The sequence below is a fragment of the Dromiciops gliroides genome, chromosome 1 (assembly GCF_019393635.1).
Source record: "Dromiciops gliroides isolate mDroGli1 chromosome 1, mDroGli1.pri, whole genome shotgun sequence".
Lineage (NCBI taxonomy): Eukaryota > Metazoa > Chordata > Mammalia > Microbiotheria > Microbiotheriidae > Dromiciops > Dromiciops gliroides.
In genome coordinates this window covers 504,312,387-504,327,165 of record NC_057861.1, presented here as the reverse complement: position 1 = coordinate 504,327,165, position 14,779 = coordinate 504,312,387, and the positions used below count along the sequence as shown (strand labels likewise).

Sequence of the window (14,779 nt, the reverse complement as noted above, 5' to 3'; positions counted from 1 at the left end):
AGATATGAGTTCAAATTTAGCTTCAGACACATACTATCTGTATCGAGGGCAAGTGGTGGTTTAATTTCCATTTGCCTCAGTTTCCTCATCTGTTAAATGGGGATAATAAGAGCACCCAACTCCCAGCATTGCTGTGAGGATCAAAGAAGATAATAATTGTAAAGCACATAGCACAGTGCCTGGTTCAGAGTAGGTGCTATATAAAGTTCGTTATTATTTTCTGACTAAACTCCTTGAGAAGGCTGTCTACTAACAATGTTTCTGCTCTCCTTTCTTCTCCTTTCTTAACTGTCTGCATTCTGGCTTCCAACCTCATCATTCAACTGAAGGTCTACCTCTCCATAGTTACTCATGTTCTCTCTTTTTTTTCAGGGCAATGAAGGTTAGTGACTTGGCCCAGGATCACACAGCTAGTAACTGTCAAGTTGTCTGAGGCGGACTTGAACTCAGGTTCTCCTGAATCCAGGGCTAGTGCTTTATTCACTGCGCCACCTAGCTGCCCCACTAATGTTCTCTTAATTGGCCAATCTGATGGCCTTTTCCTCAATTCTCATCCTTCATGTGCTCTCTGCAGCTTGACAATGTCGGTCACTTTTTTCTTCTCCTTTATATTATCTTCTCTCTAGGTTTCCATGACACTACTCTCTCCTGGTCCTCCTTCTACCCGTCCCTCTGTCTCCTGTCCCCCCGTTAAATATGAATGTCCCCCCAGGGCTCTGTTCTGAGCCCTTTTCTCCTTCTGTCATATTGCACTTGGTGATTCCATTATCTCCCACGGATTTAAGTGTCATCTCTATGCAGATCACTCTTAGATTTATTTTTTCAGTCCTAACCTCTCTCCTGACCTGTACTCTCAAGTTGCCAACCACCTATTTGACATTTTGAACTGGATGTTGTTACATTTTTAAAAAATAGCATTAGTGACTCTATTTTGCCCTTATCCACTATTTTGTGAAGTTAAGTTTCAACTTTTTGGAAGTCACCTGATTTTGGAGAAGTCACAAGATTACTTCTCCCTCCAGTCACCTGACTTAAGGAATATCACAAAGCTACCCCTCTCCCTCTCACCTCAGCATCTCCATCTCCAATCTCTCCACTAGTAAGAGACCAGGTGTCTCAATCCCTATAATGCTTTTTCCCTCCCGTTTTTCATTTCCACCTAATTGTATATTAACTGTGTAGAATCAATGGTCGGTGTCCTTGGCTGCTGAGAGCCTTGTTCTCAATTTGTATTTACAATCACATGTCTTGCTAAATAAATCATCTGCCTGGATGAAAGTTGGTTTCTTTATTCCACCATAACAATATCCTGAAGACATCTTAAACTCAACATGTCTATCACTGAACTCCTGTTTCCCCACCAAAGTTCTCTTCCTAACTTCCCTGTTATTGTCAAGGGTACTACCATTTCCCTGGTTACTTAGGCTCAGAACCTAGGTGCCATCCTCAATTCCTCATTTTCTCACCCCCCAATATTCAGTCAGCTCAGTGGATAGAGCACTGGCCCTGGATTCAGGAGGACCTGAGTTCAAATCCGGCCTTAGACACTTAACATTTACTAGCTGTGTGACTCTGAGCAAGTCACTTAACCCCAATTGCCTCAAAAAAAAAAAAAAAGAAAGAAAGAAAGAAAGAAAAAGAAAAGGAAAAGGAAAGGAAAAAAAAAGAATGAAGGACAAACAACATCAACAACAGTTGTTAATTATTTCTACCTCTGTAACTTCTCTTGTATATGCTCCCCTCCTCTCCTCTGATATTGCAACCACCCTGGTCATCACTTCACAACTGGACTATTTCAATAGCCTTCTGGTTGGCTTTCCTGTCTCAAGTTTCTTCCCCGCTCCAGTCTATCCTTCACTCAGCTGTCAAACTGATCTCCCTAAAGCGTAGGTCTGGCCACATTACCCCATTTAATAAACCTCAATAGTTCTCTATTCCCCCCCAGGATAATTTTTTTAAAATTAAATATCCATGTATTTAATATTAGTGTACATTTTGCAAAAGTAATTGATCAAGAAAGCCATGGCTGAGAGATTCTAACCACATCTTTCCCGTACGATTACATGTGTATTAGACATCAATGTACTCCTTTCTAGTTACAAGGGTTTGTTTAAGTAATAAACATTTTTATTTATAGTTTGGGGTTCCAATTTTTATCCGTCCTTCCCTCCCTCCTCTCTCCCTTCCCTGAGGCAGTAAACAATCAAATATGGGTTATACATGTATGATTATGTATATTAGTCATTTTGTATAAGTAAACCTGAATAAATTAAAAAATGAAAGAAAGTTTAAAATATCATGAAAATAACAATAATAAACATTTAAAAAGTGAAAAATAGACTGAAGAGTCTGTGTTCCATCAATATCAGTTCTTTCTTTGGAGGTGAATAGTATGTTTCATCAATAGTCCTTTGGGCCTGTCTTGGATCATTGTATTGTTGAGGATAGTTGTCATTTACAGTTCTTCACCAAACAATATTTCTGTCTCTGTACACAAAGTTCTCTTGCTTCTGCTCCCTTCACTGTACATCAGTTCATACAAGTCTTTCTAAGCCTTTCTGAAATCATGCTGCTTGTCATTTCTTTTAGCACAATAATATTCCATCACCATCATATACCACAGCTTGTTTAGCCATTCCCCAATGGATGGGCATTCCCAGGATAAAATTAAAAGCCTCTGGTTGGCTTTTTTTTTTTTTTTTTTTGGTGTGAGGCAATTAGGGTTAAGTGACTTGCCCAGGGTCACACAGCTAGTAAGTGTTAAGTGTCTGAGGCTGGATTTGAACTCAGGTCCTCCTGAATCCAGGGCCAGTGCTCTATCCACTGCGCCAACCTAGCTTGCCCCTCTGGTTGGCTTTTTAAACCCTCTCTATGCCGCCCCCGACCTTTCCAGTCTTATTACACTTTATTTTCCCATCCTCAGTGACCCAGTGACCTGCCTCCTTGCTGTTCCTCATACTAGACACTCCCATCTTCCAACTCCAGGCACTTTCACTTTTCACCCCCTCCCTCCCAGCTTCCCTGACTTCAAGTCTCAGCCTAAAGTACTATCTTCTGTAAGAAGCCCTTGTCCTTTCCCATTAAGTGTCAGTGCTTTCCTCTCTGTTGATTAGCTCCAATTTATCCTCTATGTGTTTTTGTTTCTATATCTCTGTTTGCACGTTGCCTCACGTATGAGGCTGTATGTTGCTTGAGACTGTCTTTTTCCTTTCTTTGTCTTCCCCAGAGCTTAGCACAGTGCTGGAATGCAGAAAGTGCTTAATCAGTGCTTACCGACTGACTCACTGACTAGTCAGCCTGACTGACTCACTGACTAGTAAGCCTGATCCAGGCTTGGCACTGACTGGCTCTTCTGCTTCTCCTTTTCTGGTCTCAGAAGAACAAGTACTAATTTCCTAGATGGACATATCGAGGCTTGGAGGTCACTTTGTGAGTTCAAGGGGTTAAGTAGCCCTAGGGCCACCGAGGAGGCATCTCTGGCCAATGCTTTAAGCACTCCCGGAAAAGGTGATACCAAACCTTGGCTTTGTCTTGCCAAAAGACATCTACTGTGATGGGGACAGCCAAGGTGAGATGTAAGCTATTTCTGCCATCCGGGGCCTGAGAAAACGAGGAGAATCGGAGTCTGTCTGGTGAGATAACCTTCAGGAACAGAGAAGATGAGGAGAAACAAGGACGGAACAAGAAGAATTCAGTCCAGGCTGTAGTTCTTCACTTGAAATCAATGTGTAGCACAAGAGGGAAGACAGTGAATGTGAAATTCCAAGAAAGGAATAGGTGAAGAGCAACAATCAATTAGCCAAGGAGGTGCAGGATATGTGAGAAATTCAATAGGTTTGGAATGAATTCAGTGGACCCACAAACACAGGAGAGTGCTACCTTGTGTGTGTTCCGACAGTTAAGAATCATCGCTTTTCAAAGTCGCCTCCAAAGTGCTTGCCATAAGAATTGGAAATTGAGGGGATGCCCATCAACTGGAGAATGGCCAAACAAGTTTGTGGTATATGAATGGAATGCAATACTATTATGCTTTAAGAAATGATGAGCAGGTGGATTTCAGAAAAACATGGAAAGATTTACATACACTGATGCTAAGTAAAGTTAACAGAACCAGGAGAACATTGTAAATAGTATCAGCAACACTGTGTGATGATCAACTATGAATGATTTAGCTCTTCTCAGCTAATGATCCAAGACAATTCCAAAAGACTCATGATGGAAAATGCTATTCACATCCGAGAAAGAACTATGGAGTCTGAATGCACATCGAAGCGTACTAATTTTTACCTATTTTTTGGTGTTTTTCCTTTTGTTCTGTTCTCTTCTTTCACAACATGAGTAATATGGAAATGTTTTACGTGATTGCACAAAAAATTGGAACTCAAAATTCTATATAAAAATGAATGTTAAAAATTATCTTTACATGTAATTGGGAAAAATAAAATACAATTTAAAAGGAAAAAAAGTGCTTACCACTCTGACCTAGGCTCAGACAGGGATCAAAGGAGCAAAGAAAGAGTGTTCAGCCTGGGCCTAGGGATAGCATAAAGATGAACTAACAAGGGACTGTCTGTAAGGATAAGAGATAGACGAGGAGTAAGCCAACTAGAAGGGGTGAATGGGGATTGAATAGAAAACTGTTTAATACCTTTAAGGCAACTGAATAATATGACTACACATCTGAGTTGTCACATTTCAAAAATCCCCCAAATCCTTCTTTCAGAACTGAAACCTCTCATCATTCCATCTCTCTATATATATCTTAACTTTTCAAAACCTAGTCTTCACACTCACTGGAGTCATCCATTCTTTCCATCCCTTAGCATTCTCCCATGTGATCTAACCACTGCTCTAAATGAACTTTCCTCCCTTCCCAGTCTTAAACCTATAGTTAAACAGTTCCCTTGCCTCCTTTCTCTTCTGTAACTTACTCCTTGTCAAACTTCAATCCTTGAATACTACTGCCATCTGCCTTCTGTGTTCCTAAAGAAAATCATATAACCAAATTCACAGTATCCACCATAAACTTGTTATCTGATTTCAACTGAGCCCTTACCTCAACAAGACAATCCTGTTACTCAACCCTAATTAATTTTCTATCCACTGCCCAAAGGGGCTGTTCAAAAGCCTCACACATGATTTGTACCTCCTCTGTCAGACGAATGCCAGATGAAAACATCACCTCATACTTTACTGAGAAAATACAGATATTCATCATAAGTAGTCTGTTCTTTCCTTCTTTTTTGCAGGGCAATGAGGGTTAAGTGACTTTGCCCAGGGTCACACAGCTAGTAAGTGTCAAGTGTCTGAGTTGGATAGTCCAGGGCTGGGTGCTTTATCCACTGTACCACCTAGTTGCTCCCTCTCTCCTTCTTTACATCTCAAAACCCCTTGCATGATCCCCCATCTTCTCTTCCTTGACTCCAGTATCTTCTCACCAAGGCCAACTCCTCTACAAGGCCTCCTGATCCCATCCCCTCCTGTCTTCTCTAGCATATTGCCCCTCTTCCCCCAATCATTCCTCTTTTCAAAATCTTCAATCTCTACCTACTGTTTCCTTTCCTACTATGTGCAAACACATCCAAGGGTCCCCCAACATGAAAAAAAATCTTCATTAGAAACTATCAACCCCTCAAATTATCACCCAATATTCCTTCCTTTCACAGCCATTCCCTAACAATCATTCGTCACTCTGGCTTCTGATCTCATCAATCAACTGAAATGGTCTCTCGAAAGTTACCAACAATCCCTAGCCCAACTTTAGGGCAGGAAGACTTAGAGGAGGGACTGACCACTGGACATATGAACCTTGATTCCCAAAGAGTTATGGACAGAAGGTGCCAGAACTGGCAAGAAGAGACTTGAGAACATGATCAGCTGCTGAGATAAGCAGAGAGAGCCTATTAGAGGATCTGGACTAATCCTGGTGTAGAACTATGGGAGGGACAGCACCGGACAGAACCAGGATATCCTTTTTGTTCAGTTGTTTTCAGTCATATCCAACTCTTCATGACCCCATTTGGGGTTTTCTTGGCAGAGATATTCTTGCCATTTCTCCAGTTCTTTTTTTTTTTTTTTTGGTGAGGCAATTGGGGTTAAGTGACTTGCCCAGGGTCACACAGCTAGTGGGATTGAATTTATTTAAGGGTATCCCTAAGGAATGACATGCAATCGAAAAAGTCATGGGACTTATGATGAGTTGGTAGATGAGGAAAAAGCATTTGAAAAATTGAGAAAGGATCTTGCAAAAAACTCAACTCAATGCACATCAGGAACCTCTTCTTATATGGTTCATGGAAGATGAATAAGGGAGTTACAATGCAGATATAGATTTTTATAGCAGGAATCCACAGAAAATCTGGGCATACGTGAATCACCGGAAACATTATTCTTGGAAAAGTACACGGGCAAGGGAAAAGAGAACACAAAAGACTAATACATGAATATCACTAATAGGAGACCACAAGAAAGGCTGAACCCATGTTTTGGGAGGTTTCTGTTCATCAAAGGCCAGGCAGGCCAAGTAGAACCTTAGGCAGGGTCCAAGGAATGGCTAGAATAAATGACCATTAGGTTTCTGGATCTGCAAGTTCTCTTAAACTACCACTCACTATATCTCTTCTGAAAAAATCCTACTTAATAAATCTGAATGACTCTCTATTGCCTCTAGGATCAAATACTAAGTTCTTCTGAGCTTTTAAAGTGCTTCAAAACCTGGTCACAACCTAACTTTCTAACTCCCTGAACTCTGTAGTACAATCAAGTGGACCTTAATGCTCTTCCTTTTTTTAAAAATTTTTTGGTGAGGTTATTGGGGTTAATGACTTGCCCAGGGTCACAGAGCTAGTAAGTGCCAAATGTGTGAGGCTGGATTTGAACTCAGGTCCTCCTGAATCCAGGGTCGGTGCTTTATCCACTGTGCCACCTAGCTGCCCCCCCCCCTAATGCTCTTACTCACACACAACATTCCATCTCCCGCCTCCATGCCTTTGCAGGGCCTGTCCCCTGTTGCCTGAGATGCCCTCCCACTTCAAGTCTACCTCTTAAAACCCTGTTTTTTCCTTCTAAATTCTGCTGAATTGATATCTTCTGCACGAAGCCTTTCCTGCCTCCCTTGCTGCTAGTGTAGCTCTCCTCAATATAATTTCTATTTATTTTGTACAAACATATTATGTCCATGTGGCTTCCCCACATAGAACATAAGGTCTTTGAAGGTAAGATCTCTTTCCTTTTAGTCTTTGTACCTCCATTGCATAGCACAGTTTCCATCATGTAGCAGACACTTCATAATGTGTGATGATTGACTGTGATTAAGTTTGTCCGTCCTCTGAAGTACTGATGTAGAAGCAGCATGTCACAGTGTCAAGAACGCTAGATTAGGAGTAAGCCTGGGTTCTAATTCCGCCTTGGCCAAATCTCTCTCTATACTAACTGTGTGACCTTAAACAAGTCACTCCTTAAACTCTGTATTTCCTAATTTGCAAAGTGGGAATAATCCTTTATCCTTGCCTGCGTCAAAGAATTGTTGTGAGGATCAAATGACAGAAATGAAGGGTACTACAAGGGACAGAATGGGAAAGGAGAGGCACAGGAAATATGACAAATGAAAGACTTCCCAGAGGGACGGTGTTGGGAGCAGAACCGTCCCTGAGTGAAGGTAATGAAAATAAACCAGGGAGCATTCTGTTTAAAAACAGACCTTGGGGGAGCAGCTAGGTGGCGCAGTGGATAGAGCACCGGCCCTGATTCAGGAGTACCTGAGTTCAAATCCGGCCTCTGACACTTAACACTTACTAGCTGTGTGACCCTGGGCAAGTCACTTAACCCCAATTGCCTCACTAAAAAACCAAAACAAAACAAAACCAAAACAAAAAAACAGACCTTGGTCTTGAGGGCTTCGGGAGAGGGGGAGGGAAGGACAGTGGGAGAAATATTTGGAACTCAGAATCTTACAAAAATGAATATTGAAAACTCTCTTTACATGTAATTGGAAGTAAATAAAATAAAATACCATTGAAAAGGAAAAAAGAAAAAGAAAAAAATAGACCTAGTTAGGATTAGAACTTGGTGAGGCTTGAAAATTGTGCCCTGTGAGTATGTGTCCCACGCAATACATGGTTTGTCTCCCTCACTAGACTGTGAGCTCCTTGAGAGTGGAACAATCTTACTTCCCTATTTGTATCCCCAGACTTAACACAGTACTTTGCACTCTAGTAAGAACTTTGGTGGGGGCAGGGGGGGCGGGGCAGTAAGGGTTAAGTGACTTGCCCAGGGTCACACAGCTAGTAAGTGTCAAGTGCCTGAGGCTGAATTTGAACTCAGGTTCTCCTGAATCCAGGGCCAGTGCTTTATCCACTGCCCCCAAAATACAAAGTCTTCTATTTGTTTAAAACAACTTTTAAAAGGCTATATTCAGGGCAGCTAGGTGACGCAGTGGATAGAGCACCAGCCCTGGAGTCAGGAGTACCTGAGTTCAAATTCGGCCTCAGTCACTTAACACTTACTAGCTGTGTGACCCTGGGCAAGTCACTTAACCCAATTGCCTCACTAAAAAAAAAAAAAAAAAAGGCTATATTCATGCACAGTGTTTGAGCATTTAACACATGGGATTTATCACAAAATAAATATCTATATGTCCATGAGAAGAGAACCTTTGGTATAAAAATAGCGTCATTTATTTTTTAAAATAATGCTCTTGGGGCAGCTAGGTGGCGCAGTGGATAAAGCACCGGTCCTAGAGTCAGGAGTACCTGAGTTCAAATCCAGCCTCAGACACTTGACACGTACTAGCTGTATGACCCTGGGCAAGTCACTTAACCCCAATTGCCTCACCAAAATAATAATAATTATAATTATTATTATTAATAATAATAATAATGCTCATAAGTTCTCTGTGTCTCTCGTATGACATCCTCCTCTCTCCTGGGACACACAAGATTTTGTCCTAAGTGGCTATCTACCTTACCTCTCCCAAGTCCCAGCTCTCTCTGAGGGGGACAATTCCACCATAATGAACATCTACTTCTAGGTAATAATAACTGCTCATATTTACATAGATCCTGGAGACTTAAACACTTTATTTACAACAACCCTCTGAAGTAGGTAAAACAAGTATTAGTACAATTATCCCCATTTTTACAGATGTAAAAAAAAAAACAAACCCGAGACTCATAGAGGTTGTCACTTGTCTATGGTTCTGTGGTTATTAAGTATCTTGGGCTAAACTCTAATCTAGATTTAGTTTTAGGTCTAATGTTCTCTCCCATGACATCATACTAACTTAATCCACATATCTAACTCACATAGTGTCACGTGAGTCACTTCACTACATAAGAGTTGTAATTAATTACCTCGAAATGTATCTTTTCAAAATCACTGATTGTTTTCAACCCTTGCTCTCGATTGTCGTGAAGGGCCTCTCCAAGACACTCGTAGAAAATGTCCACTTCTGCTTTTCTCTTCTCTTGTTGTATCAAGCCATAGTCAAATATGTTCTGGCAAATTGCAACAAATTTGTTTTTGTAGGTGAATGTAAAGTTAAGGAACATCACATTAAGCTCAGACTCCTCTTTCGCAGAACTAGAGTGAGATATTTTATGAATTTCAATGCCAGTGCCTTAAATTGATTTTATTTGGCTTATTTTAAGGAGAAGGACAGGATGTGGAGAAGTCATTTCACTGGCAAGTATATAATTTCATAAGTCTTTTTCTATTACTGATTAATTTGATTCCACTATCTTTGTGGGAATACATCAAGGAATCACTATGTTAAGCTTACATTGGACTAAAATTTACATAGCTGTTGGTGGTAGAGATGCAGAAACAATAAATCGTCTTATTGATCCCCATGACATATAAACCAGGGATCAGAGAAATGGGGACCAGGGAGGTGTTTATGTGCTTCCTATCATTCTCTTTCTGAGAAATACAGATATGATCCAACCTTCCACTTCTTGTAGACATCCTTGCTCTGCCTGAACACTTCTATCAGATTCAGGTAAATAGCTAGGTATTTTCAGAGCCAGGAAGTTATAGTTTTAAGTCTCACCCCTGAAGTCCTTTCTTACGTCTAACCTTCTGCTTGTCAGTTAAGTAAATTGTTCTTCTTTCTTTTTTTTCCTCAGCTGCTTTTTAATCACAAAGTATTTTATTATTTTCCAGTTACATGTAAAAAATAGTTTTCAACATTTGTTTTTATAAGAGTTCTAGTTCCAAATTTTTCTCTCTCCCTCCCTTCCCTCCCCCCTCCCCAAGACAGAAAGCAATCTGATATAGGTTATATATGTACAGTCGCATTAAACATATTTCGGCATTAGTCATGTGAAAAAAGAATCAGAACTTGTTCTTATTTCTAACACAAAGAGGAAAATAATTGATTATTCTTTTATTTATGCTAAATTTGTCTTCTATTTGCCAATGATAAGCACGTGTTCAAGCTCTTATTTTTCCATGACTGCAAATGTAAACACACTTGTGAAAAGCTGCCTTGACTTATCTAGTAGTGACGTACAGCTTTGTATTAATTTGGGAACCCCAAGAGTTTGCCAGAGTTCCATCCATAGAGGTTAGATAATATGAATAGTGATTCTCAGTGAAATAAAGCCTTTCAGCGTTTTTGTGTTAGTACTTTTTTTTTTCAGGGCAATGAGGGTTAAGTGACTTGCGCAGGGTTCACACAGCTAGTTAAGTGACAAGTGTTATTTTATTCATTCTTTTTTTTTTTTTAAGTGAGGCAATTGGGGTTAAGTGACTTGCCCAGGGTCACACAGCTAGTAAGTGTCAAGTGTCTGAGGCTGGATTTGAACTCAGGTCCTCCTGAATCCAGGGCCGGTGCTTTATCCACTGCGCCACCTAGCTGCCCGTGTTAGTATTTTTTAAAGCAGAAAAAGGATATTTCTCCAGTAGCTCCGGAACTCCTGGCAAATGGGCTAGCTTGGCAGCTTCAACATCCTCTGAATAAAGGCTGTCAAACAGATAAGGACCATTCAGGTATTCAACATAAGCAGCCTGTGAAGGAAAATATGGCAACCAATGGTGATTCCAAGTTCCATTCTGTTGCCTACCTAGAGTTAATTCTAGCGGGCAAGCTGATGAAACACAAAAGGTTTTGGGAATGCTCCTGGCAGGGTCACCACCAGACCATGCATAGATACAGGGCCTTCTGTTCTCAACTCAAAAAAAACAAATTTCATAGGTTCCACATTTTTTCCAATTAATGTGATCTTCACATGAAATCATCCTACTAGAAAAAGCAGAAGTCATGATTTTGGCTACTTTATTCCCCCAAAGGCTAAAAACCATCAGCAAAACTCACTATAGGAGGGAAGGTACCTTATGTTTTTCCATCTCTGCTATATTTGCCTGCTCCTCTTCAAGTTTGCTCTGGATCAGATTCTCCCGATGCTTCAGTTCATAAATACTGTACTGATATTTTGCATCACCGAGTTCTCTCTATCAAACAAAAAGAAAGGCCTTCCATTGTTGGGTATTGTCCCAGGTGTAAAAGAAGTTAGATTTGGACACAGCACTTGTGGTACTCCAAGACATGACTTCTCAAACTGTTCCGTGGTTATAGGATTGCACAAAGTACCTCGTAAAGGGAATTATATTTGGATGTTTCCATGAAATTATTTGGGTTTTGGGTTTTTTTTTAGCATTTTCAGGTTATACGCAGATATCATTTTTGAAACAAAGCTTCTTCCTCATCTTTTGTTCTAAAGTACACTCTCATCTTCACCTATAGTGGTGCATTTGTTCCTGAGTATGGTAAAGGACCTTGCCAGAAAATAAACAATATAAATCCTGCCACTTTTTTTGCTGGGGGAGGGGGGGGCGCAGGGCAATTGGGGTTAAGTGACTTGCCCAGGGTCACACAGCTAATAAGTGTTAAGTGCCTGAGGTTGGATTTGAACTCAGGTCCTCCTGAATTCAGGGCCGTTGCTCTATCCACTGTGCCACCTAGCTGCCCCAATCCTGCCACTTTTAAACAGAAGATGTATTATATTTGTTTAAGACTTGTATAAAGAATAACAAGAAAAGGTTAAGAGGGAAATTTTATTACACCGCCTCACAAACTTTATTTACTAGTGTACCAGTCCGGTTCTATCTCCATCCCAATGAGTCGGATGCCTCAATCCAATCAATCACAAGTATAAATTAGGTGTAGACTAATGCATAATCAATTTGAGAGGACAAAATTTTGTGCTTTAATCATTATAGACTGATAATGCCACAAGGAATATTTTGTGATTGGCTATAAGAATCAGACACACTTCTGGGCTGGTGCATAAAAATAAATCATTCCATCAGTAAGCTCACAAAGTAGCTGTCCGTCCACTCTACAGGTAGAAGAGCTCTGGTTTGGAGAGTCACTCTTCTGTGGAGTTTCTCCTCTCTTTTCTTATTCCAATCCTTTGGCCATGTTATTAGACTGGACAAGTGTAGGGCTGCACATTTTGGAAGGAACAGTAAAAGACACAGATGCAGAAGCATCTGCAAGGAACACAACCCCATGCATCAGAGAAGAATGCAAACTCTGGGCTGAAGAAAGCAATGCCAGTTCCTAAAGACCTAGGGGTTGTGGCATTGATTGGATTCACACAGGAGCTGTACTTATTATCTGTTTATATGTTGTATTCCCCAGCAGAATGTCAATTCTTTGAGGGTAGGAACTGTTTTTCAGAAAGTGCAATAAACTGAGCTTGTTAAATGATCCCTACAGAAGATGGAAGAAAGGGAAGATAACAGATCACAAATATAAAGTGATTACGATTATTTAGAAAGGGGAAATCGGGGCAGCTAGGTGGCGCAGTGGATAGAGCACTGGCTCTGGAGTCAGGAGGACCTGAGTTCAAATCCAACCCCAGGCACTTAACACTTACTAGCTGTGTGACCCTGGGCAAGTCACTTAACCCCAACTGCCTCACAAAAAAAGAAAAGATCTATAATAATAGAAAGGGGAAAACACTAATAGCAAAGCGAATTCAATTGAATTCAATACCCTGATTTCCCCACACCTTGATTTTCAAGCCCTGACAAAATCATACATCCTTCTCACGTTTACATATTGTTAGGTATTAGATACTTATTGGTCAGGTGTTTTTATATAACAAAAATCTCACTGCTTAATAGAGAAAGGGGAAACTAACCAACAGGGTGCTGACTTTGGAATCAGAGGTCCTGGGTTCAAATCCCAGATCTGTCACTTCATTTCCCTGGGTGACCTTGGACAAGTCATTTAACCTTTGAAGCCTCAGTTTCCTCACCAATAAAATGAGGGATTTGCATGCAACAGTCTCTAAGGTCAATCCCAAATCTAACTCAATGATAAGAACTAATCATGGCCTCTGAAAAAGAAAATGAGAGTGGTATGGGAAGGAAATAAAGAGGAAGGTGGTATGAAAGCCCCACTTTGTAGTTAGTAAGGCAAAACAGCTCTTTGTTTTTATAGCAATAGACTCTAGACAGTTTTGTGAACTGTCCCAATCCCCACCAACACTGGCACGCAGGGAGTCCTGGCTGGGGAATTGGAGAAGCCTTAGGTACTATTGCTTATGAGCCCTCACCATGCCCTCAATGATTATCAATTGAGTACATTTAGTCAGTCGGACTTAATTAACTCTTTGTTTTGCTTTGGTATTTTTGCTGGGCAGTGAGGGTTAAGTGACTTGCCCAGGGTCACACAGCTAGTAAGTGTCAAGTGTCTGAGGTCACATTTGAACTCAGGTCCTCCTGAATCCAGAGCTGGTGTTTTATCTACTGCGCCACGTAGCTGCCCCTTTAATTAACTCTTAGAAAAGAGGTATTTGCTAAGGTGATAAGGTAAGAAGAGTTGGTATGAAAGATCCCCCCAAAAGTCTGTGACACTCTTCCCACAAATACATATGGAGTGTCCAGTAGAAAGTGGGCTAAAGCTTAGACTAACACATGTTACAAAGGGGTAACTCACTGGTTCGAGGGGACTGGGTGTTGCAGTGGCCTGGGCCTGGAGTCAGGAAGACTCATCTTCATGAGTTCAAATCCTTCCTCAGACACATATTAGCTCTGTGACCTTGGGCAAGTCATTTAACCCTGTTTGCCTCAGTTTCCTTATCTGTAAAATGAGCTGGAGAAGGAAATGGCAAACCATTCCAGTATATTTGCCAAGAAAACCCCAAATGTGGTCACAAAAAGTTAGAAATGACTGAAAGGACTGAGCAACCAAAAAACCCTCACAGGTCCTGGAAATTCTTTTCTCTCCTTTGTGCAGCCCTCATTAAGTTTTCCTTAGGCACGACATCCTTGTAGAGTCATATAGCTGCCTTTCCTCAGTATGCCTAGAAATTGCCTCAGCGCCCAAGGCAGACACTGCCAGTCATTGCTAGAATACTGCTAGTATATCAGCAAGAAGTTCAAATCCTCTGGTTTTCCACAGTTCACAAAGCTGTCTTCTTGTAAGGTAGTAAAGATGAGTAGGGGTGGAGACAGAGGATTTACTCCTCCCCCACCACTGCCTTTCAGGAGTGCACAGCTAGAACTATTCTCTCCTCCAAACTGTAAAACACCCAAATGGCTGGGTTGCTGAGACTTGCTCTTGACTGGGTGTACACTAAGATAATTACTTCAATTGACTGATTCAACAGAAGTGTTTTCACCTGATAAAGGTAGTTGCTTTAAGTAATCAACCTTCACCTTTACACTTTGTTTTGGTTTACTTCATAGGTAATGTACAAACTGGGAAAGTTGACCTCAAAGCCACCTTTTTCTCGAGGACTTATTATGGGTCATAGGCTCTTTTTCT

General features: G+C 40.8%; 1 protein-coding gene across 1 annotated transcript in view; it reads right to left on the bottom strand.

Annotated features, from left to right (window-relative positions):
- Positions 1-14,779, bottom strand: part of DRC3 (dynein regulatory complex subunit 3) — an 85,126-nt gene that overhangs the window by 39,811 nt on the left and 30,536 nt on the right. Inside the window, 3 exon segments of the mRNA XM_043978563.1 lie at positions 9,351-9,525; positions 10,895-11,007; positions 11,332-11,451. Coding sequence (XP_043834498.1) covers positions 9,351-9,525; positions 10,895-11,007; positions 11,332-11,451 — 408 coding nt within the window.